Consider the following 23,334-nt stretch of genomic DNA (forward strand, 5'->3'; position numbering starts at 1 on the left):
ACTGGGTGCACTGTAGGACTACTGCGACAGGAAAGGCAGGCCTGTTAAGTAGTGTGGTGAGCAACACAAACCCAGCTTATCTTACGTTACCACACTCGGTTGACTACAAGTTTCAGCTGGAGCTCTTCCCATGCAGATGGGTCATACATAAGGTCTCATTTGCGTGGGGTTTGTCTTGAGGCAAATGAGTGTTGAGTGCTCACTGCATCAATTCCTGCAGCTGTGGCACTGACATGAAAGATGAATTCTCTCTAATATGTGATAACTTTTTTTCGTAGAACCTGTAGAAATGTGATTGTATCTCGTATCTCTGCTCCCCACCGAATGAAGGCCAGTTGGTTCAAAAGTTGTACAGACTGAGTTTCAGAGAGAGAACTGAATGTGTAGGAAGCGAGACTGAATAAGCTGAGTTTTTGGAGTACCCTGCCTTCTGTGCATGTGTGGTATCCTCCAGAGAGCTCTCCAAGCTTGGGACTGGGAAGTGACAAGTTCTTGTACTTTCAGAGGAACAGATGTGTGGTGGGGAGCAGGATGACGAAGTAGATGAGAAGAATGAGGCTCTCAGAGATGAAGATGCAGAAGGGTGGGAAGTAACCTTCCCTGAAGGTCAGGGAACTGAGAAGGAGGAGCTGCAGGTACAGAAGTAACAGGATCCAAATTACTCTCTTAGTACATCTGGAAGCAAAGGCAAAATGCTTGTGGTAAGTCTCTTGCTGCTAGCAGCAAGTTAGTGGGAAGGAAAAAATGTAGATGGGGTAGGAAACAGCAAATACCAGGAAAATTAGCATTAAAACCTCAGGATGGCTTGGATTTCATAAAGTCATAGTACTGTGTGTGCTACAAAACTTTGTCCTTGAGTATGTTGAAGTGAGCTGGTTCTTAGTCCCAGGAAAATAAAAAAGGCTGTCGCTGACTCCACAAAGTGATGCATCAGAATGAATGCAGGATAGCAACAGAACTGACTAGATAAATGATATGTGGAAACTGGTGGTGATTCTTGTGTCTGAACAAGAACTAGGAGCAACAGAGAATAGAGACCTCTGATAGCTTTTGGAAAGATTTTGCAGTTGTCTGATCCAAAAAACTGTTAGTAGCCGGTGTATCAGGAGACGAGTTCTGATAAAGTGTCAGACCTCCCTGCCTGTGAACTCAAATCCCAAATGTGAAAGAAGAACTGATGTTGGATTTCTAGTAGAGACTGTTCCATATCTCTGCAATCATGTTGGAAAGCTGCTTGGGTCTGGGGTGCAGTTTCAGAGTAAGTCACTTCCAGCAGCTCATTTATGTACCGGAAGACACTGGTAAATACAGGATGGCTGTGTTCACAGAAATAGCCTTAAACACTCTCAAGAACACCAGCTTTGAAATCACCATGCAGCATGCAATTCCCTTCTTCTTCCCTCTGCCTGTTCAGACATGTATTATTGATGGCCTTCCACCATCCTCCCTCGCCCTGCTCCTGCAGAGCCCTTGTGCACCGCTGAGCTGAAGCAGGTGCAGAGACCAGCATGGAGCCTGAGCTGCTGATCTCCAGGCTGTCAGGTCTTGTTTCTTTTCATGCATACTTTCTAGCACTAATAGGGACCAATTGATACTGGCGCAGAAACCGAAGAGGACTTGTAGAGAATAATTTTTTTCTTCTTTATCCAGTTATTTAGTTGTTTCTTTTTAATATCTTACTGGTTGGCTGGGTAAGAAAACCAGAGCTCTGTCTCACTGAGCTGACTGCAGGTATAAGGGTTTTCTGCGACTGCCCCCCACCACCCTGTTAAAGTAACAGATTTATGCTGTCTTATGTTTCCTACCTTTGCAGTTCAGACAACTGGCATTTTAAGACATGTTAGAAGGGGAGTTAACTGTGTAATTCCTGTTGATTTTTCACCAGTGTTGTTTTGTTGTTGTTGGGGTTTTTTTAATGACATTATTAGCATGAAGTACCAAATCCTGCTCTTTCTTTTTTGACTTACGGTAAAATAAGTAATGAAAAATCTGTCACTACTACTTATTTAAGAGGTTTCTTAAGTTTCTCATTTAGTCACATTTATCTAAGACATAAATCGTCACTTTTAAAGGAATGCTCTGTATTAAAAATTGTAAAGTTCACTGTATGTCCTTTGCATTTAATCATGGTTGTGGAAATGTGAATAGACACAGCATTCAAATAGGGTTTATTCTAAAAAAAGATTAGTTCACTCACATTCATTTGTACTTGAAGTTGTTTGGTTTTTTTTTACCATATATGCATGTGCACATGCATGTAATTTTCATTAGCCACACAGGTAAGAAATCTGTGCATCTCTCTTCGCAGCAGCATTTTACTTCTAAGAAGTATTCATAGCCTTATGCAAGTTGCAGTATTTGTGCATTAATAGAAGGATCCACATTTGGTCTTAGCATGTCTTGCAGAAAAAGTGACATTGCATCAGAGCACAGACCTACTCTTAAAATGTAGAAAGCAAGTGACAAAAGAAGAGTGTTATGGAATTGCTCTGAATACTTACTGAAGCTTATTACAAAGCTTGTTACTCAAGCTACCTGAAAAATATGAATAAATTTCTAGGTTCAGGAGATAATCATGATGAAAAATGTTCATAAACACTAGGTTTTAGGTTAAACATCTTTATTAGCTCTCTGCTACCAGGTTAAAAATGCAAATCGCCCATAAGTCTATCATTAAAATATCTTAACAGCAAACTTTTAATGTTTTTTTAATGTAAGGGACAGACATTAAGACAGATTTTTGGTAGTTCAATTATTTATCTAATAGACAAAGACTAATGGCATCAGAAGCTTCCCAGACCTAATGGACAGCTGGAGTTTGTATGGCATCACAAAGCTTGGAGCCCAGACATTCCTTTCGCTCTGTTTGTGCCATCTTGGACACAGGAAGCCTGAGATTCCTCTGTTGCCTTGTAAACTCATGGTCCTGCAGCTTTGGTTCTGCAGAAATGTTTTATCTACCATTTACTGTCCTAGTGTCATCTTCAACCTCAGCAATCCAGGAGGCAGCAGTCACCCAGTGCAGCACTGACATGAGCTGCCACATTGGGCTTTTGATCTAGAAGGGCTTATGGTTACTGGGCTGTTCTCCCTCCCTAGAAAGGTTTCAGGTCAAAGGTTGCTGAGCTGCTTATCTGATTCTGATATGCGGAAAGATGAAGACAGTAAGACGTACAGGTGATACCATTTATCAACGCATTTAGCACTTCTCCTTTTAGAGTTGCATGTGCTCAAGTCCTCAGACAACCTGCACAAGTGAGGGAGGGAGGTGGTGGGGTCTCAGGGGTTAGAGCTGGTGGCTGGGTGGAGGAGCAAGCTGGAGTGGATGAGGGGCACAAGAAGCTGCTGTTGAAGAAGGAATACAATGGAGAAGATACTCTGGAGTAAGTTTTTTAGGTTATGTTGTTGGGGTTTTTTCTTACTGTGTGAGTAACAAGACCCTATTGATTTATTTTAAGCTAGAATTTATGGGTAAAAACACATTATTCTTTGTGAGATGAGGAAACTCTTAGGAAATCTCTTTTTATGCAAGGTTTGTTCTTACCAGTAAGAACTGTGCCTGGCAAGATCATGGAACAGATCCTCCTGGAAAGTCTGGTAAGGCACATAGAAAATAAGGAGGTGATTGGTGACAACCAACATGGCTTCACTAAGGGCAAATCATGCCTGACCTATTTGGTGCCCTTTTATGACAAGGCTACAGAGATGGTGGGTAGTGGCAGAGCAACTGATGTCATCTACCTGGATTTGTGCAAGGCATTTGACACTGTCCAGCATGACATCCTGGCCTCCAAACTGACAAGACATGGATTTACAGATGGACCACACAGTGGATAAGTAATTGGCTGTATGGCTGCACCCAGAGAGTTGTGGTCAATGGTTCGGTGCCCAAGTGGAGGCAGGTGACAAATAGTGTTCCTTAGGGGTCAGTACTGGGACCAATGCTGTTCAACATCTTTGTTGGAGACATGGACAGTGGGATTGAGTGTATCCTCAGCAAGTTGGCTGATGACAGCAAGCTGTGTGGTGTGGTTGACACCCAAGAAGGAAGGGATGCCATCCAGAGGGACCTTGACAGGCTGGACAGGTGGGCCACTGCCAACCTCATGAAGTTCAACAAGGCCAAGTGCAAGGTCCTACACCTGAGTCAGGGCAATCCCAAACATAAATACAGTCTTTGGGGAGAATGGCTGGAGAGCAGTCCTGAGGAGAAGGACTTGGGAGTAGTAGTTGATGAGAAGTATGACATGAGCAGCCAGTGTGTGCTGGAGCCCAGAGAGCATCTGCGTCCTGGGCTGCATCAAAAGAAGTGTGGCCAACAGGGGCAGGGAGGTGATTCTGCCCCTCTACTCTGCTCTGGTGAGACCCCATCTGGAATACTGTGTAAATTTCTGGTGCCCTCAGCACAGGAAAGACATGGAGCTGTTGGAGAGGGTCCAGAGAAGGGCCACAAAGATGATCGAAGGGCTGGAGCAGCTCTGCTATGAAGACAGGCCAATGGAGTTGGGGCTGTTCAGCCTGGAGAAGAGAAGGCTCTGGGGAGACCTTATAGCAACCTTCTAGTGCCTGAAGGAGATACAGGAAAGCTGGGGAGGAGCTTTTCACCAGAGAGGGTAGTGATAGGACAAGGGGTAATGATTTTAAACTGAAAGAGGAGAGATTTAGGTTAAAGATCATGAAGAAATTCTTCACCATGAGGGTAGTAAGGTGCTGAAATAGGTTGCCCAGGGAGGTTGCTGATGCCCCCTCCCTGATGGTGTTTGGAGCCAGGTTAGAGGAGGCTTTGTGTAGCCCAGTTTAGTGTGAGGTGTCCCTGCTTATAGGAGGGAGGTTGGAACTTGTTGGTCTTTAAGGTTCCTTCCAACCTTACCCATTCTGTGTTTCTATGATTATCATGCTTTTGTTCCTGTCCATTTCTAGATAGACATATAGCTATATTGTTACATAACTTTAGCCCACTAAAGGATGAGTTGCTGGAAAAAAGTGTTAGATACCTTTTAATTCTGTTTTAGAGATACTTGAGTTGCTGTGCAGTTGAAGAGAGAAGAAACTTAGGAGCTTTTTTTAGAAAAAGAAAATTATGGAAAAGCAAGAATTTGAATTGGTCTCAAGAGTCAATATTTCAGTGACTTTAGTAATGACCATAGCTAGTAAAAAGATTATTTTACAGTAAAGTGAAAACCCCTTACACTCTTTTGTTAATAATTCACCATTAAGTACTAGTGTCAGACGTGAGCACTATTAAGATTTAACAGCACAGAAGTACAAGTCCGGCCTCCTAACATGTAAGTCCTTTGTATCTAAAAGTCAAAGTCATATCTGTGAGGGTCGTGTGTTTCTAAAATGTTGGAACAGGAAAACAATTTAAAACATCAGAAAACAGTGATCCCAGTGTACCTCCAACACCATAAGATATAATTCCCATCACTATGTAGAGTTGCTTCCATTTTCATCTTGGAATGAGGAAGGTAAATAATTTTAATGTGATCTGTGATTTATATTGTAATGTATGTGTTTAAAACTCATGTTGTTTGCATGTGCTGCTTACTATCTTACTCTGTTTCAGTACATTAGTTAGATGTGACGTATGACCAAATACTCCATCTGTCTTCTCAGATAACATTGAACAATTAAAAAAAAAAAATGATTGTTGCAACATAGTTGTGTATTTAATAATCCCATCTCTCAGTGTCAAGCAGTTAAAAAGTAGTAGCAAATATATTCTTGCTAACCATTCTTATAGACTTACACAACTCATTTGTGTAGACGTTTAACTATTTTTTTTTCATTTTTTAAAATCAAACAAAATTCTACTGTGCTGTCTGTGCTACTGTTATCTGTGCTAGGTATTCTGCTTCTACACTATATGAAAGCACAGTTAATTGAACATTAAATCCCTGGGGAATCCTGTATCATGCACAAAGTTTATTTACTCTTTTATGTTTTGGAGCGAATATTTTCTGCATTTAAAAGAAAACCCCAGACTGTGTGCATACAGATATCTCATGGCAGTGACAGAAGAAAGGGTAGGAGTAGTTACTTCACACTCCGGAGGTAGCTCACTCACTCTCATTTGGCCTGTTCACACGTTGAAACAGTCACTGAGCTGTAGCCACAGGATGCAGTGTCTGCTCCTTTCATTCTGTTCTGTCCTTTCTCAATGAATAAAACAGCAAGTCAGCATTACAGGGCCAGAGACAGACTTTTGTGCTGTCTGCTGGCAGGAGAGGCAGGCAAGAGCCCCTCGTGTTCTTGCTGGGCAATTCTGCATTGTGAGCGGTGTCTTTGGTTGTTTCTTAACAGGCCCCTGTAGAGAAGACAGCAATAAGCTGCCACAAGTAAGCAGTATATGTCTTTGTGGGATTTCTAGCTTTCATTCTACAACTAAGTCTTCTCCCTGCTGAATTAAGAAAAGTACTGGTTAGGTGTCAAGAGGTAGAAGTCTTTAAAATGGATGTCTCCAGCAAGGTTCACAGAAATTTTATCTGTTTCTGCTCAACCAAAGTGCAATTGTGTTCTGCAGACCTGGGGCACCTGACTTGTTTTGGAAATATTTCAGTATGTATTACAAGATATCAATACCAGAGTTGAATCAAAGAGCAGTTTGATGGTGAGATTTGAAAGCAAAGCAGACCTGGCATCATTTTTATTAACTGCCGCAGATTTACTGCAAGTGATATGTTCCTTGATTCATTATTAGCAGAAGGAAATCTTCGTAGGACAAAACATTTTACATATCTCTTTAAATGAACAAGGAAAATTACTCTTTTTCCAAGGTTTTGTTATAAATTGTTTTAAGTACTCCTCCCAGTAAATTGACAGTGTCAATGCCACCAAAGGACAGAGCTAACAGTAGTAGAATCACTGAATAAATCATAAAATCTGTGTTGAAGTAAATACTTTCAGCCATGGTGAGGACTGAAATTGAGCCATAGCAAAACTTAGAACTACTGTTTGGTTTGCAACATTTGCTTTGCCAAAGGGAAAGCACTCATCAGTCTTAACATAATAAATGGTAGTTGCTGTGCATGAGAATGCTAATTAATCCAGTAATCATGATTGTATTATGATAATCATATGTGCATTTTTAAGTCATGCCTTCCAGTTAGTGATCTGTGAGGTTTCTGGGTTTTCATTCTGGCACTCACTGCTCTCAAAGTCAAGGGCCAAAACAATTGAGTGACTCAGTTCAAGAGGCTCTGGGAGTCCTATGTTATGCAAGCTGGCCTGTCAGAATAACTTAGCATATTTGAATAAATTAAGTCCAGAATTAAGGTAACTTTGGTGACACAGTATCAGATCTAGTTTGATTAATGCTCAGATTTATTTTTAATTTTCTCTAATACTCTTCATTTTACAGCTAGTCACTAGCATACCAGAGAGTGAAGCAGAGTACTTGAAAAATGTTTTTTTTCAAAAATTACTAAATGCCCAAACCTTATCACATCACTAAAAAAATGGCAATTGTACTTTGCAGAGTGTTTTACATATGGTGTGGGTCCACAAACTGGCCTTGCTTATCACTGCCTTTTGCCTGGAATTCTTCCTTAGCACTTGTACAGAAAGTCTTGCAGTGCTGAACACTTCAGCTTTATCTCTTCATGAGCTAAAGCAAGGTCTTCAGTTTCCAACACTGATAATCTTGTACATTTTTGTGATCTGAAAATTATCAGTTTTTCAGTATATGTATACAAAAGGCATTAAAAAGCAATATGGAGAAAGGACATAGTTTGTAGAGGTATGAAAAAAGATAATAAATCCAAATCTACATTGTTTCATTCTCCAACAAACAAATCATCACAAAGCCTCTTTCTTCCCTCTGCTCTGAAATTCGAAAGAAAACATTTCCTTGTACCCTTAATTGTGGGTGAAAAAGTTGGGGTATTTTCTGTGTCTCTGCCTTTAGAATTTTTAAAGTAATTTTTTTGTTTCTTATGTAAAAAAAAATAATGCAGGATGACACTGTCAATCACATGGAGAGTGGGAGAAACAAAATACAACTTTTTGATGGTAGTGAATAGGGTTTCTTTTTCCTGCAATTTATAAACTGCTCTACTTTGCATCTACTTCACAGCATTTGAGGGTGAAAAGGGTGTATCTAATCTTTATTGTACTATGGCACTTTGCAGTGCAAGGAGTTAAATGGTGCATGAAATTACCTGTCACACTGTATTATGTGCCACAGTATTATATACACTGAGGAATACTTAAAAAGAAAAAAAAAAAAAAAAAAAAAAAAAAGCAGAAAATTCCGGATTCCTGAAGTTCCATTTTTGTGGTTCTGAAGAGAAGCATTTGATCTGTTTACATATCTATTTGTGCATCATTTATTTTAGCTAAACCACAGAAGCACGTCAACCACCAAAATAGAAAGAAAGGATACGCTGGTTAGTTTCCCTCATCAATTCATTAGGGAAGGTAACGGTGGAGATTTGGTGCCTGTGGTACAGCTTTCCTGCAAGGAACAAGAAACTAAACTTTTGCACCTCATACTGGAAGTAGGTTATTAACTATTTTCTGAGTGGCTCCAAGTAGCTTCCTTACTGTGGGAGAAGTTGGGAATGTGTTTATGAAGCTTTACAAAATGAAGAGAAAACAATGGTACAGTGCATTTCTTATTAAATTCTAATATTCTTAAGTTCATTCTATGTAGTTTAATCTAATTCTGCCTCCACTTGATAGTGTTTTGTTGAAGCTCAGATTGAAACAAGAAGTCAACAGTGTAGAAATCCTGTTTTATGACTCATGTGTCATCCTCACTACAAATATCTTCCAGCCCTTTCTTGAAGGCACAGACACAGATCTTCTCTCATGCATTGAACCTAAATCGAAGTGCTAATGTGGTCTTAGAGTTTTAAACAGAAAAATATTACCTTTAAATGGGAGTTACTTTCTTTCTATTTTCTTCCTCCGTATGCAGAATATGGTTGGGAATGCAGCAGATTTATTTTTTTTTTTTTTCCCCTCAGCTGCTGAGTTTTCCTTCCTGTTGAAAATCCACTGTTTGGGTACAGAATCTGTTTTGCTTTAAAAAAGTGAACATCAGAGAATGACATGGTCCTCTCTGAGTGTTTGAGGTGATACAATGACATTCCCTACTTATCATTACTCAGATTTTTAAAGACAGCAGTAGCAATGCTAAAACCGTGATTGGGTATCCACCATCTCCATCCCCACTTCTTGTCTGCTTGATGTTTATGTCTCTGTATTTCATTTAAATAAATATTTAATTAAATACTTAATTATGTAGCAGTTACTGCGTTTTATAGTGAGAGGGGAGCAATTTTTTTTTATATACTTGCTAACATAATTTAAAATAATTAATTTTCTGCGAGGCCCAGGAGTGGCCTTTTCCCCCTGTTGCACAGGAAGGTGCATTTTCACATGCCAGTGGGGCTGTAGAGGAGGTGGCTGGATTGTTCTTTCCTCCCTAGCCTGGTGTTGAAGGTAGAGAGGGTGGGAGGTGGCAGCTCTGTGTTTCCAGCTCCAGAGAAGAATGATGAGCCTTGAGAATACTGTCCATTTCCCAACTCTCAGAAAGTGCAGATGGGAATCTGCCTTGGTGGATTTGGTGTGAAGTGGTTTGGTTGCAGTTCATAACCAGCTCTTAATTTTTATCAAGATGCAAGTTTCTGTGTGGAAACAGATCAAAGATCCACCAAAATCCAGTATTTGTCTTCCTGGAAGTGCCTTATATTTCATGTTCCAGAGGAATGTGATGTCCTTGGGCAAGTATATCAAACATTATTCAATATCACTGGGGAGAGAGAGGTGCCGCTTTCTAGTGCCAGGCCTTGCATTATTCTTTGCACTGCAGGCTAGAATTTAAAAAATGTATGTACATGTGAGATACACAAATGATAGTTGTGCCTAGATTCACATCAAAGGCATGGTGGTGGCAGAAAGCTTAACGCAATATTACCCCTAGCCTGGGGCTCACCAATTGGGGAGTACTCTCTGCTGGGAGAAAATTTAGTGTGTTCATTCTCACGAGAGCCTTGTCCCATCTTCCACCGAGTTAATTTCTGCAACCTATTTGCTACTGCTCATGAACTATGAGCACTGTCTTGGATCCCAAGTGAGTCTTTACAATGAATCCAGGCATTAGTATCTAACTGCAGCTACTTGGCTACTGTGGTCACCTCCTCCATTGTTTATTTCATATAATCTAATGTATTACCAAAACTGCCATGTGCTGCTTCTAAGCAGGATAGAAAAGCTGTCTTCAAGTCACATTACGAATTGAAGACTCAGCCTGGTATTGTTGGAGGATTTAAGATTCCTGGAGTTTTCTTAGTCATTCGAGCACAAAACTTTGTTTTGCCTGAGGATTAGTTCATGGCCAGAACTCAAAGTGCATTTCAAGGTGTGGGAGCTAACTCTCCAAAAGAAGCTCTTGCAAAATCAAAGCTGTTAAACTAAAGCTCTCCTACTTTTGACACTTTCAAATTTGAGCAGTTTGTGCAGTGTTATTTTAGATGGCAAGTGGGTCACAGCGTTGCTTCTGGGAATTCCTGAAGTTGGGTTAACGGGCTTCACTCTGCTGCCCTGCCTGCCATGGGGGTAGCAAGGGGCCCGCATGTGTTTGCTAGGAGTAGAGAGGAGCAGGCACGCAAAGAGGCTCTGTCATGTTGTGTATGGAGTTTACTCTTCCTACAGTAGTCCCTGTGTGGGCTGTGGTAGGCATGTCTGCTCCACTTGTTCTCATTCATCACTGTACAAGCAATCTGGAGACCTGCATAGTTTTACATTCAGTGCAGTGATGCAACAGAAAAGAAAATCGCTGCTGTTTCCATGACAACTTGTGCATCGGACCCTGTCTGGAGCAAGGCAGCAGGATGCTGTCAGACCCTGTAGTCAGTGACTTCAGTAAAAGCTTGTCAAAAAAGAGCACATGTTCTCACGCTCTCCCCCCAACCACTCTTGGTTATTGATGTAAGGGGACTGCGGTGAATATATTAAGATAAGTGCAGCTCTAGATTCCCTATTGCAACTTTATTCCTTCATATTTCAACCCATACTGCTGCTTAGCTTTAATTTGGGCTTCTATATGCAGATAGTCACTGAAGAGCCCTTCAGGATTGTCCATTCTAATCTTGCTGGTCAGAAGTAGTTAGTACCAGGTGATTGGTGACCTGTGTAAAATGGTCTGGGAGGCTTCATGCTGTCACTGCCTGACAAGATACCAACAGCCCAGATGCTGTCAGCACCAGTGGACTCTCTTAGCACCACTGTTTAGGAGACAGAGGGACTGAACTTCTTTTTTCCCCAAAGTGGTTCCTTCAGTCCAGACTATGCACTGTGAAACAGTTTATAGGTTATTCCACCCTACAGTTTTCCTGGCTGAAACAATCTGCATTTATGCCTGTATCTCTGCATAGATTTGCATTTGTGATTGCATAGTTCCTAAGTCACGCAAAAGCCACCCCTGTTCAACACATACTGTATGGCAGTAATGGTATAATTTCTTCCAACAAAATGTGACTTGAATTACACCTCAGTGATAATTCTGTGGCCTTTTGGTTTCCATTAGAGTGCTTTACTTAAAATTTACATCATCTTCCCTGAATATTTACGATACTTTCCTACAGTCATAAAAAACCTTAACACTTCTACATACAGAGCAAAGTAAATGTTTGGTCTAATTTGCAGCTAACTTGAGAAGGTTTCTAATTAGAGTGGCCATGCTTTAAATGGTGTAAGATCTCTCAAGGTTATTACATGCATATATGTGATATTTTTACCATAATTGTAGAAAGTATGGGGGGGAAAATGCACCACTCTTCACAAGAAACTTCTGTTATGCTGTAAAATGCAAAAAAAATAGAGTCCCACAGTATTCAAGACTTCATTTTTAGTATTTTACACAGCTTTCTAAACAGTCAGAAATAGCCTCCCCTTCTAAGCAGTTATAGCTCATGTAGAATTTGAGGTCATTGGGAGTTGTCCAACAGAATGTTTTTTAATGAAAAATTGAGTTTGCCTGACTCTTGCATTGATGTCTTTTACTTGTAACTGTTAACAATGATGGGCTAAAAAGTTTGATTTTGGGGAAGGAAAAAAAATCGCATTAGTTCAGGTCATTTGGAGAATGTCTGTTTGCTGAATTAATTTGCTAAGCTTTGTTTTTCTAGTGAATATTAAACCCTGTTTTCCAACTGTGCATAGACTGCCTGAGGCAAACAGCTCCAACTCCCATTTTCTGTGACTACGTTTTCTTATAACACAGCCTGGGCTGAGCCAGGGGTGCTGTGCAGAGCTAACATCCTGGGCTGTGTTATGGGGAGGGATAATCTGATCAAAAAGCTAGTGCTTGGTACTCCCCAGACTCCAGTGTTGCACCTCAGGAGCTGAATAAGAAGTGTCACAGTTTTTCCCTAGGCATTGGTTTGGTTAATTCAATGGATGTGCTGAAACCTGTCACTCCACGTGATGTCTTGCTGAGTGGATATTCAGTTTGTGAAGCTCTTGCTAGATTAGCAGCAGCATATGAATAATCGCTACGAGTGCCTTGGTAGCTTTTTCTTCTGTTCTATTCACAGTAGAGATTTATAAATGCTAAAGCATGTTACCAATCTCAAGGTGACATTAATAAACCTGTTTCACCCTCCCAGTAAACATCTGAAGAACACACTTGTTATTGTCTTCTATCCCTGACACACACTTAAGCATGAGGGGGCCATGTGGTATACTCTGCCCTTTATCTCAAGTGAGCTCTAAAATTTAAAAAGAAGAAGAGATAAAACTCCATCAGGAAGAGAACAAGTTCCATCAGTGCCCCCGCCCTAAGCCATTGTTGGAAGATAGCAAGAAGCAGCCAAATCACCCTGCATATCTTTGGTAGTTGTGTAGCATCCACTATCGAAGACACACCCAGTCCTTTTCTGACATCTTTGAATTAAATTTCACTCCCTCTATGTGTGATTCAGCATTAACTCCATTATACAGGAGAGGAGACCTGTACAGAGATAGATGAAGCTGTTTGCTGAAGGTCACACAGCAGTTCTCTGTGATGCTGCTCTGCTGTTTTCCAGCCCTGTCTCAGATGCAAGGCCATCCCTTCTCCCTCAAGGCTAACCAAGGGAGGTGCCCTGGGTTTTTTTTCAGCCTCCTCTTCCTATGTTTGAGCAGAGTGAAATTGTTTGGACTGGTGAAGCAAGTTGGTTTCAGACATCCTGTCAAATTTAACTTTTTTTGCCTGTGCATAGGTGGGTCTGCGTGGCAGGAGTGGGCACCGGCGTGCTGGTAGTGTCAGCGGGCTGGTCAGAGGCACCTGTGGGACCCATAGGGCTTGGCAATGTGAGAAACAGTCTATTTTGAACCTGTATTTCAGTCAAGAGTAAAGGATCACATGTGTTTATACTTGTTGCCATCATGTTAGCTGACAACAGAGTGACCCTTGTCTCCATGTACCATCCAGCTCCACCAGTATTCGTGAGAGCTCTCATCTGCTGGGGCGAAGAGGATATTTGACATCTCACAGAGCTGAGTATCCAACCCTGTACCTATAATGTTCATGCTGGTGAGTGGTACTCGGAGACTCTTCAGCATAGGAGAACTGGTGACAGGGATCCCCAGGAGCAGGGTACCTGCCTTGAGTAATCAGACAGGAACCTGGTGCATACCAAAATATTCAGAAATAGGCAGTACAACCTTTCCTGCAGGGTCCAGGGGAGTATATGTGGCCAATTCCAAGGCTACAATATGAAAAGAGCAGTTTCCCTCACTAGCTCACAAAAATGAGCTGGTAAATGGTACTGAGGTGGCTTCTCACATAATTATTTGGTAATCATTCAGTTGCAATGAACCATGTTGAGCTGGGTAGCTCCAGCAAGCTGTTGTTGATGTCCAGGCATGGGGTCTTGAGAGGCAGGAGGTGTTAGCTTTTTTATTTGTGTGTTACTTGCCCTTCCTTCAGTGTCTTACCTCCAGAGTCAGCCTTGACCATGAGCAGGGTGCTTCCAGGGCTCAGCAAGGCTGTCCACACTAGTGTGCTGCAGTCAGGATGCCTGCCTGATTTTTGGTGCTGGGAGAAGGAGAAGCTACTGCAAAGTCCTGAGTCCTTCTCTGCCTTGTAATGGTGTGATACTAGGGGTGGATGTTGTGTGGCACCAATCAAAAGTTTCCAGACTGTGATTGTCACATTTGTTGTTGTATTGTAACTTAATCATGATAACACATCAACAAATGTAACATTTTGTTTTTCCCTCCCTCAGAATAGGGACTTCTCGTCTCCCAGTGACAGATATGTCAGCTCTGACAGAAATTCAAGGTCTTCTTAATTCATGCCATCACCCTCCTTAGGCCAGCAGAAGTGCTGATAGTGGAAAACACGAGGTCTAATGAATATCAGCAAATCCCACATATGCATTGAATCTCCAGCACATTCTGTATAACAGAATATGTTGGTAAACTCTCATAAACTACCTGTTGTAGAGTCCTGTCTCCACTGACATTGTGCTTCTGGCATCAAAAGCTTTTCTCAATGCACTGAAAGTGGGGTAATGGGAAATAAAATCATTCTGGACAAATGTAGAGAGCAGAGGTATCAGCAACCAGTCAGGAGGAAAGGCAGATTTAGCTTGTTAGGCATACATCACAGTGTGTAGTGGTGTGTCACTGGTAACAGTGACAGCAGATACATAAATGGCTGTGGCTTTCTCAGCAAATTATTGACCCAGAATCCACTTGGAGGAGCAATAGTTCTCCTTACTGTTGCAAAATGAGACCTGCTTGAAATACCAGTGACCTCCATAATAGAAAACAAAACAAAAAACGTACAACTTTGCCTGTTCCTATCATGACTTTTGTTGGGCAGAATTTGGTTCACTGAAGCTCACTTATTTAGAAGTGATAAATATGAGGAATGCTTAGTTTTACTAGTTCTTGCCTCCTAGCCTGATGAAATGAACTAATCAAGGACACTTTATTCCCTGTCTGCCAGATAGAGCAACCTAAAGGATATTTAATGACATGGAGAAACTGTAGGGAGAATCATTAGCAGTGAAGTGTCTAGGTAACTCTCTTAAAAAGATGAAAAGCTTTGATAAAAGTGACCTTCGCGCTTGATGTTCCTGTTTGCTTTTTTCCACACTTGAAGCTCTGACAATCACTTTTTCCCCACTTTGTCACCGTATCACTTATTTAATGAAATATTTCCATATCTAGGCAGATATTTGGATCCAGGGTGGTAATATCTGCAAATGTTGGGGTGGATGCAAAATACAAAGGCTGGTACACAGAGTCAGATCTTCTCTTTGTAGTGGACTGACCAGAAACTTGACAGGAGTTGCATAATACAGTTTTTTTATATTTTATTTAAAACTTGTTTATAATTTTAAGAACGCATAACACAATCATAAAATGTTTATTTGAATGGGATATACTGCCCCCTTTGAGCAGTGAAGAAATTTGCTGGAGGGCACAAGAAAGCACATTGGGAATGGAAAGACAAAGTATAGCCAGGGGCTGTAACCCCCTGGGCTCTCAGGCAGCAGGCTGAAAAGGATGGTGTGCTGGAGAGGGATGATGTGTGTAGTTGGGTCTTCATCAGATGAGATAACAGGGAAGGAAGGAGAGAATAAACACCTAACACTCAGAAGTAAGGAGAGCAGAAAGTGCCAGTGGTCATGCTGGTAGACAAGAGGAAGAATGAGCCTTTTGGGAAGGAGTCATTGTTAGGGTAGTTTTCTTTATTTGGTTTGAAATTGCAGTAGGCTTTTATAATTGTGACTGAAACCCAAAATAATGGCCCCACTTGAGACACCAGTGCCTGCTTGATAGCTTGGAATGGGGATAGTTCAGGAAAAAAACGGTGTGTTGTTTGCTTTTAACATAATTAAAGATATAATTTGCTTGGAATTGAACTTGTCTTGGGGTGATAATGACATAAATCACATCTGGTGTTTCTTTTAGTTTACAGTGAGCAAAAGTAAGATGTTTATTTTTCTGTATCAAAACAGTTATTTTAACTCACTTTTCATTCTGAACTTTTCATTGAAATAGAAAAGGGAAACTAACAATTTTACCAATAAAATACGCTTGCATTTTGAAAGCTCTTAAATGTTCCTGGAGATGTGGGATTCATTACATGTTCCTCCTAACATGCATTGAAAAACCTCTCCAGTGCCAGCCACAACGGCATACAGATGAAGGTGCATAACTAGTTGGTAGCCAAGAGACATTTTCATTGCCTAGTGGAAGTGGTTCTTACTCTGGCTGACCCTCTTGGTCCACTGTTTGCAGGCAACCAAGCCATCCTGTGCCCCCAGCAGATCTGATCTTGAATCACTGAATCCTTGTAAGTGGGTGTTCATGACGAGGGATGCTGTCGGGCCCCTCTCAAAACCATGGGGTGCTCTGAAATGCTTCTTGTCCAGCCTTAGAGGAGCAGTTACTCCTCCAGGTATCCTCAGACTTGAAGAAACTGTTTTGATCAGCAAATAACCTTGCATAAAGTTCAGGTAAAGTGGAAAAGGCGGTATACATTTTTGTAGGGTTGGGGAAAACATAGCATTATTATTCTAACACTAATTAACTGTAGGTACCAAATCCTACCATAATCTATTCAGTATCTCAGGTTATTTTCATCTTTGTGACTTCATTTCTGCTGAGAATTTGTTCAGGGCATGTGTTAACTTAAAAATAATATATAAACAAGGTGTGAAGGGTTCAGTTAAGTGATAGCCTGAGGTTAAAAACACAGTGATCAAACTGAGTATCTGAAGTTGGCAGGGAAATTTTCTTACTACCTCAAGAAGGCTTGAAATTGAACTTGTTTTGAAATGTAGGTGTTAAGTCTGTGAAAAGGAACTCACTTGCACATCTAAACGAAGCTGGTGTTTCAGAGTTGAAGAGAGCTGCTTGAGCTGCGTTTAGGAGAGAGAGGGGCTGTGTTCCCAGCACGTAAACTCTCTGCCACAGTTGGGTTTTGTAGCATCTGTAAGGAGAAAATCCTCAGGTAAAATCAGGGCTGTGCTCCCTGCCAGGCCACTGTTGGCCTCTGCCCCGTCTCCAGTGGCAGAGGCTGTGCTGTCAACAACTCAAGCTAACAGAGCCAACAGCTTCGAGTCTATTTTTCTTGGGCTTCTGAGACCTTATTAACTTGAAGAGAGTTTTTGGAGATGCCATCTTTCTGCACTGTGCTTATTTTCAGCTCTTTGTTGTCCCTGGCATTACCTTCAAGTAAATGCAAGGAGAGTAGCCTCAGAAGGAGCAAAAATTCCTTCCCATTTCAGAGTAAATGGGAGGAGGATTAATCTCTCCTTTCCCCAGTAATCAGATCCTCTGATTGCCACGGCTTTTGAACATGATTGTATGTTTTCCTGTACATGATGGCTTATGTATGTGACTGTTAAGTGAAAGTTAACTTGGCTGTGAAAATCTAATGGGTTTTTCTCAGTGATCACTTTACTTTTGTTTGTTTACTTTGTACAATGACCAAGGACATGCACCATCCCAGCCTACAGCATGAGGCAGGGAAAATCCTTCTGCAGTTGTTCTGTCATATTCTCTTCTCAAGCTGTAGGCATGATGAGTCTGTCTGGGACCCTTTGGAAAATTAAAGCCCTCACAAGGTCACAGTATCAAGGATTCAAATGAATGTGAAGAAACTGGGGAAAGTGGACTGGACAGGAAGCTCCTTAAGCTGGTTGCACTATAGAGTCTAACACAATTCCCATGTGGACCAAACACCACCTTTTCTGTCACCCCTGGTCAGCAAAAAAAAAAGCATAGCTGCAATTGGATTGTCAGTTTCTGACCAGTCTTCCAAGCTGGTCTGTGGTGTCTCATGGTTTCCAGGCTCAGGGTTTGGGAGCTGGTAGCTGTGTCTCCAGGTCTGTGTTTGTGCAGTAAATACACACAGTACATTTGAAGCCTGTCCTATCAGCAGGGTTCCACATGCTCACAGTATGTAAATGTTACAGCCACCATTTTGCATGAACCACTAAGTCTTTCCTTCCTTTTGACAGATTGAAGACATCGTTACGAGAATGCAGGACGACAAAACAGGTGGAGTTCCCATCCGCACTGTCAAGAGCTTTCTGTCCAAAATCCCCAGCGTCGTCACCGGTAAGGACCTCGGTTAGCAGGGAAGAGAGTGAGATGGTACTCATGGGCTGCCAGCAAACACACTACTAACACCACACACAAAAAAAGTAATCAGAGAAAAACATGGGCTCCTTCTCCCCTGCTTATTTTTTCTGCACATCGTTGTTAGGGGTTCAGTATCCAACCAAGATTTTTAAATTCTGTTTAAGCAGGCATATTTATTTGGGGTGCGTTTTAAATGCTACGTCGTTGTTATGGCTATTACAGTATAACCAGGCAGAGTCATTCCCTATGATAGGAGTAGGAAGAACTCTTGGAGAAAAAATCTGAAACAGTGTTTTCTCACACCCAGATACTCTTACCAGACTTTTGTGACAAGTAGAGGAATGTGAAATACATTTTATGCATGTCTGCTGTTTTATTAAAACTATGTGTACAAAAGTGTGGATGGTGCTGGAACTGGGAGTTGGAGGACAAAACCATTCCTACCCGTATTTCCAGACAGAATATTCCAGTGCAACACACTGGAGTAGTGTGTTCCAGTGCAACAAATAACTTTGCCATCAATAGTTTATCAGTTTACTGAGGGTCATGTAAATTGTCCGGAGGGTTTGTACTTGGTTTTCTGATACCTGCTTTCACTAAGTCTGTAGCAGTATTCACTACAGTGGTACAAAACTACTGTTTTCCATCTCCTCACCAGTAGACTATTCTCCATTAGGAGACACCTAACTATTCCTATGACTTCAAATTTTGATGTTGTTTATTTACTTTGCAGAGATACTGATTTATCTATCCTGCAGAGTCTCTTTCCAAATCAGACCAGATATACACGTTGATGAGTCTGCTCAGGGAAGTTTACCCTCCTGTTCTGAAATGGGAAGGACTTCTCTGTGGTGGTGACTCCATTGCAGTAAAATTCAGATGATTGCTAAAACTGCAAAACTTACATTGTTGCATATAGGCAGCACAGCAGTAGTTGAAAGGGACCTTTCTTGCTCTTGAGGACTTTAACTCTTGTAAAATAATGGGGAAATATCTCTTGTCAACAGGGATGGTGTCATTGCAGCTGGTGTCAAGCCATTGAAAGAGGGTTCCTTGCAGTGAAGCATATCTGAGCTGAAGCACTTAAAAATTGTCTTTACTGTGAGAGTGATTGGATTGAGCAGAGTTTGAGGTTGTGATGATTGATTCAGGAGTGTGATTTGATATCCTCCTATCAGAAGAATGTCCAACTTAATCTACAGAGATGGAATATACACCTGCAGAGTTCTTAAGGATAGACAGGGAAGATGGGAATTGGAAAGAAGTTTTTACTTAAGGCTTAATCCAGTTAATCCCTTGTTATCCAGCAACAGGCTCTTCTGTCTGAAACTGATCTCTGGGTGGTGACTCTGTAACTGACAGTTGCGTGATTAGGGTTTTCATGTGGAAGAGAAACCAGAATCTAGAAATGTGAAAGAATCTAGAAAGGTGAGATGTGAAATTTTTGTCCACAATATCAAACTGGCTGTTTTAAGATTGATTAAGCTAAAACATTTTCTGATACTCCTGTTAATATTCATAGCATTGATTAAGCAATCGACCTAGTCATGAAGCCACCACCTGTTCCTCAAAGCAGAAAGGAAATGGGAGACCTCACAATGTCTTTAAACTCATTATACTTACCCGTAGGTACCACCCTGGTTGGCAGCTCCCTGGTGCAATGGAAACTGCCCCCTTGCACTCTGCTGTTCTGGAACAGTGGATGCAACTGCATCACCTTGAAATTGCTGTTTTTTTGCAACACAGGGAATAATGAAAAGATGAGTAAGAACAAAACCTCCCTCCAAAACTCACAAAATTCTCGCATTTGGCGGGAAACAAGCTCAGTACCTCTCCCTTCATGTGGTTGGAAGGCAGCTCTCTTGTGATGCACTGGCAATGCAGGAAGCCTCTGAGTTTGAAAACTGTGGGAAAATAATGGCTCAGCAGAGAGCCCAAAGTTTTCTCCAGTTCTTATTCCTCCTTTCCGACGCATAGACCAAATCCAAAAGTAATTTATAGATGGTTTCAGTATTTGTGATAGATGAGAAAAGAGCTGGAGCACTTCAAGAGACAGGAGCACCTATATTTGAGCAGAAACTGAGGGCACTGGGTTTGTTCAGTCTGGTGAAGGGAAAGCTGAAGGCACTAAGAGCCTATAGACAAGACAGGATCAGACCCTTTCTCAGGAGTGCATGGCAAAAGCACAAAAGACAATGTATGCAGGCTGCAGGATCAGAAATCTGAGTTAGATTTAGGAAGAGAGTTGTTTGTGGTCAGAGCAGCTGAACAAGGGCCTGGTAGCCTGGAGTGTCTGTGGAACCAGCGTTTTGGAGCTGTTCAGAAACTCCTGAGCACACCTGACCTGAGCAATCTGAACTAACTCTGCATTTGGCCTTGCTTTGGATGGATGTTGGGCCTCTAGAGAATCCTTCTGACCTGAATTATTCTGTTGATTATCAGATACTCAATTTTAGTGCTTGTCTAGTTCCACTCAGTGTCATGAACACAAGAAAAGAGCTTGTATTTTCAAAAACTTTGGACCCTCTCTTGGGACGAGCTTAATTTCTAGACTCTGGCATTCTCATACTTTTTATTTCTACCTCAAAAATGGAACAACAACACTGAGATGTTATTTACTTGGCAGGCTCAGAGTGACTGTGATTAACAGGGGTTTATTTTTGCTTGACACTTCCATTGTAATTGCTTCTCACAGGAGAAATGCAAAAGCTTAAAGAAAAAGAAACATTACAGCATCAAGTAGGTCAGTCGAAGAGAGATACATCACACCATCATCTTCTTCGTTATGTCTTCACTTTTACAGGCAAGCCACAGAGAATAAGAGTAAGATGAAACCAGTCTGTGTGACATCTGTGAGTCAGATATGACACTGTCTGTCTGTAAGTTTAGAGTACAACACAAACAATGGACAAATGGAAGGAAAAAATTACTGAGGGCTGTAATCCATGCCCAGACAGGCACATCAGCCAGTGCACGTGCTGACATTTGATGCAATAAATGGAGTTTCACATTTCTCTTTTAGTGAGAAAACAGTTTCCTCAATCATTACCTTGCTTCTGTAAATCAATCAGCAAGTCTCTTTTCCCAGTCATCAGGCTGTTGTAAGAACATCTCGTTATACTAACCAGCAACAAAACTTGCTTTCTAATCTTTTTGATTTCTATACAACTGCATCTTAAAACTGACCTCCTACCAAACAGGTAGGAGGACCAAATATATATTGTCTTCTCCCACTGATTCAGATTTAGTTCTATAAAATATTACTGAAACAAGTCAGAAGCAAGAAGGTGCTGCAACAGGTGAACTTCCTGGTCCAGAAAGCCTCCTTCATGCTCTCCAATCTGCTGACAACCTCATTCCAGATTTCCCCTGCTCCTGTGTACTGCCTGACCATGGATACCAGCACCTTTGCTACTGCAACCCTTGCATTGTTCTGCCGTCCTCCCAAGAAGTTTTGATACAACCTCTTCCTGACCCGTACACCCTGACTTCAAGCAGACCTTTCCTCATAGCTCCATTTTTAGTGGTACCTCCTCCTTCCAGCAGCAATCCCCCATCTGGCACCTTGCTTTCATGCTCCTCCTGACCCTTAGTCCAACATTCCCTCATCTGCTTGCTCTGTTCCCAGAGTTGCCCCCACAGCTGTTGGCTGGATTGATGGATGATGTCCTGGCTGTGCTGGTTTGGATTAAGTGCTGCCGTGCATGCTTCATGCTCACAGCTCTGCAAATGCATTTCACTCCTGACCTGCCATGTCTGTCTTATTAAGTCCCAGACCGGTTGGTATAGAAAGTGCCAGTATTACTGAGATGTGCCAGATGGCCTGTTGTTACTTGAGACTCATGATCTGAACCAAGTTTAAGCTGCCCCGTGTCTCTGTCTGAAGAAGCCAGCATGTGTCTTGGCACATGCCTACAGAGTTGTCCCAGAAAACATCAGAATGTCACTTGCTCAATGAAATACATTTGGCTGGAGGATGGAAATCCCATAGTGTTGGGAAAGAGAGAATTTATTATTTATAGTGTTCCCTGATAGCATACTTCAAGACAGCCAAGTTCTTCTGGAAGACTTCATAAACCCGCTATGAATAAGCTCCTGCAGTGCCAATCTGAGGGTATTTGTTGTCTTTTCCTTCAGAGAAGCTCAAACACATCCCTCATCCAGATGTGACAGTCAGAGGTACAGTGAAGAAGAGCAGGTTTTGAAAGGTCTCCATTCAGAGGAACTGTACAAAGAAAGTGGTTGAATGTGCAGGGAGCAGGACCAGGACTGGCAATGCTGACAACAGCTAGGGCCCAGAGAGCAGGTTGCAAGGTTGAGTGCTTTACCACAGTGGTAACTTTCTTAGTGCTTTTTTTTTTTTTCATGGGTAGAACTTGCCTTGGTGGCTTAAAAAAACTGCTTTCATTGAGACCAAATAACTCCCTAAGTTGGCTGCACAAGGATTTGGCTTCCCCTGGGCTGTCTGTGCAGCTGCTTGTGTCATCTGACCTTGTAGGATGTTAATGGGAGGATTGAACCTGATACAAATTTTCCTGAACATTTGGGTAGCTTGATTCTAGATTTAAATCACCCAGCTAGGACAGCATCCACATCTGAACCTGAACATCTTGGAACAATTGTCAAAATGAGTGTCTGAATCTGAATTTTTATATTTATTTTTTTTCTTTTATTTTGTCTTTCCTCTGCAGTTTTGCTTTGAGAAACAGGAGGTGTGAAATACAGTATTGACTGTCTTAGGCAAAGTTAATAGTGGTAGCTAGTCCCAAATCGAAACCAAGTGCAATCTTTTTGCTTAAACATGACTGAGCCCATTTAGTTAAAACAAGCACAGCAAGAAAAAAAAACCCCAACATTTCTAACAAAACTTAAGTTAATACCCAAAACAATTTTGGGTATGTTTACTGCTTTATAAATTATACAAAGAACATGTTCTTGGGTGAAAATTATACATATATATATACTGCTGTATGATTTCTGTATAATTTCTGCATTCACATACAACAGATACTACACAGTAAATTCAGCAATGTTGTGCAATTGCATGGTGGAAACTGACTTGCTGACACTGATCAAGCATACAAATCCATTTATTTGTCATAAAAAATGAGTTGCTCTGAGGAAGTTGCATTTAAACAGATTAAAGTCAAGACTGGGTTTCTTCATCACAATTTGTATTTTCATCTTTTATGCATCTTGTCTTCAAATTGCACCCATTTGGAAACGTGATCCATCTTT

At 41.3% G+C, this 23,334-nt stretch overlaps 1 protein-coding gene across 1 annotated transcript in view; it reads left to right on the forward strand.

Annotated features, from left to right (window-relative positions):
• Positions 1 to 23,334, forward strand: part of RGS6 (regulator of G-protein signaling 6) — a 243,744-nt gene that overhangs the window by 132,519 nt on the left and 87,891 nt on the right. The window contains exon 2 of the mRNA XM_009999748.1: positions 17,973 to 18,072. Within this exon, the coding sequence (XP_009998050.1) occupies positions 17,973 to 18,072 (100 nt within the window). The remainder of the gene's footprint in view (positions 1 to 17,972; positions 18,073 to 23,334) is intronic.

Source organism: Chaetura pelagica, unplaced genomic scaffold (assembly GCF_000747805.2).
Source record: "Chaetura pelagica isolate M959 unplaced genomic scaffold, ChaPel_1.0 scaffold416, whole genome shotgun sequence".
NCBI classification, from domain to species: domain Eukaryota; kingdom Metazoa; phylum Chordata; class Aves; order Apodiformes; family Apodidae; genus Chaetura; species Chaetura pelagica.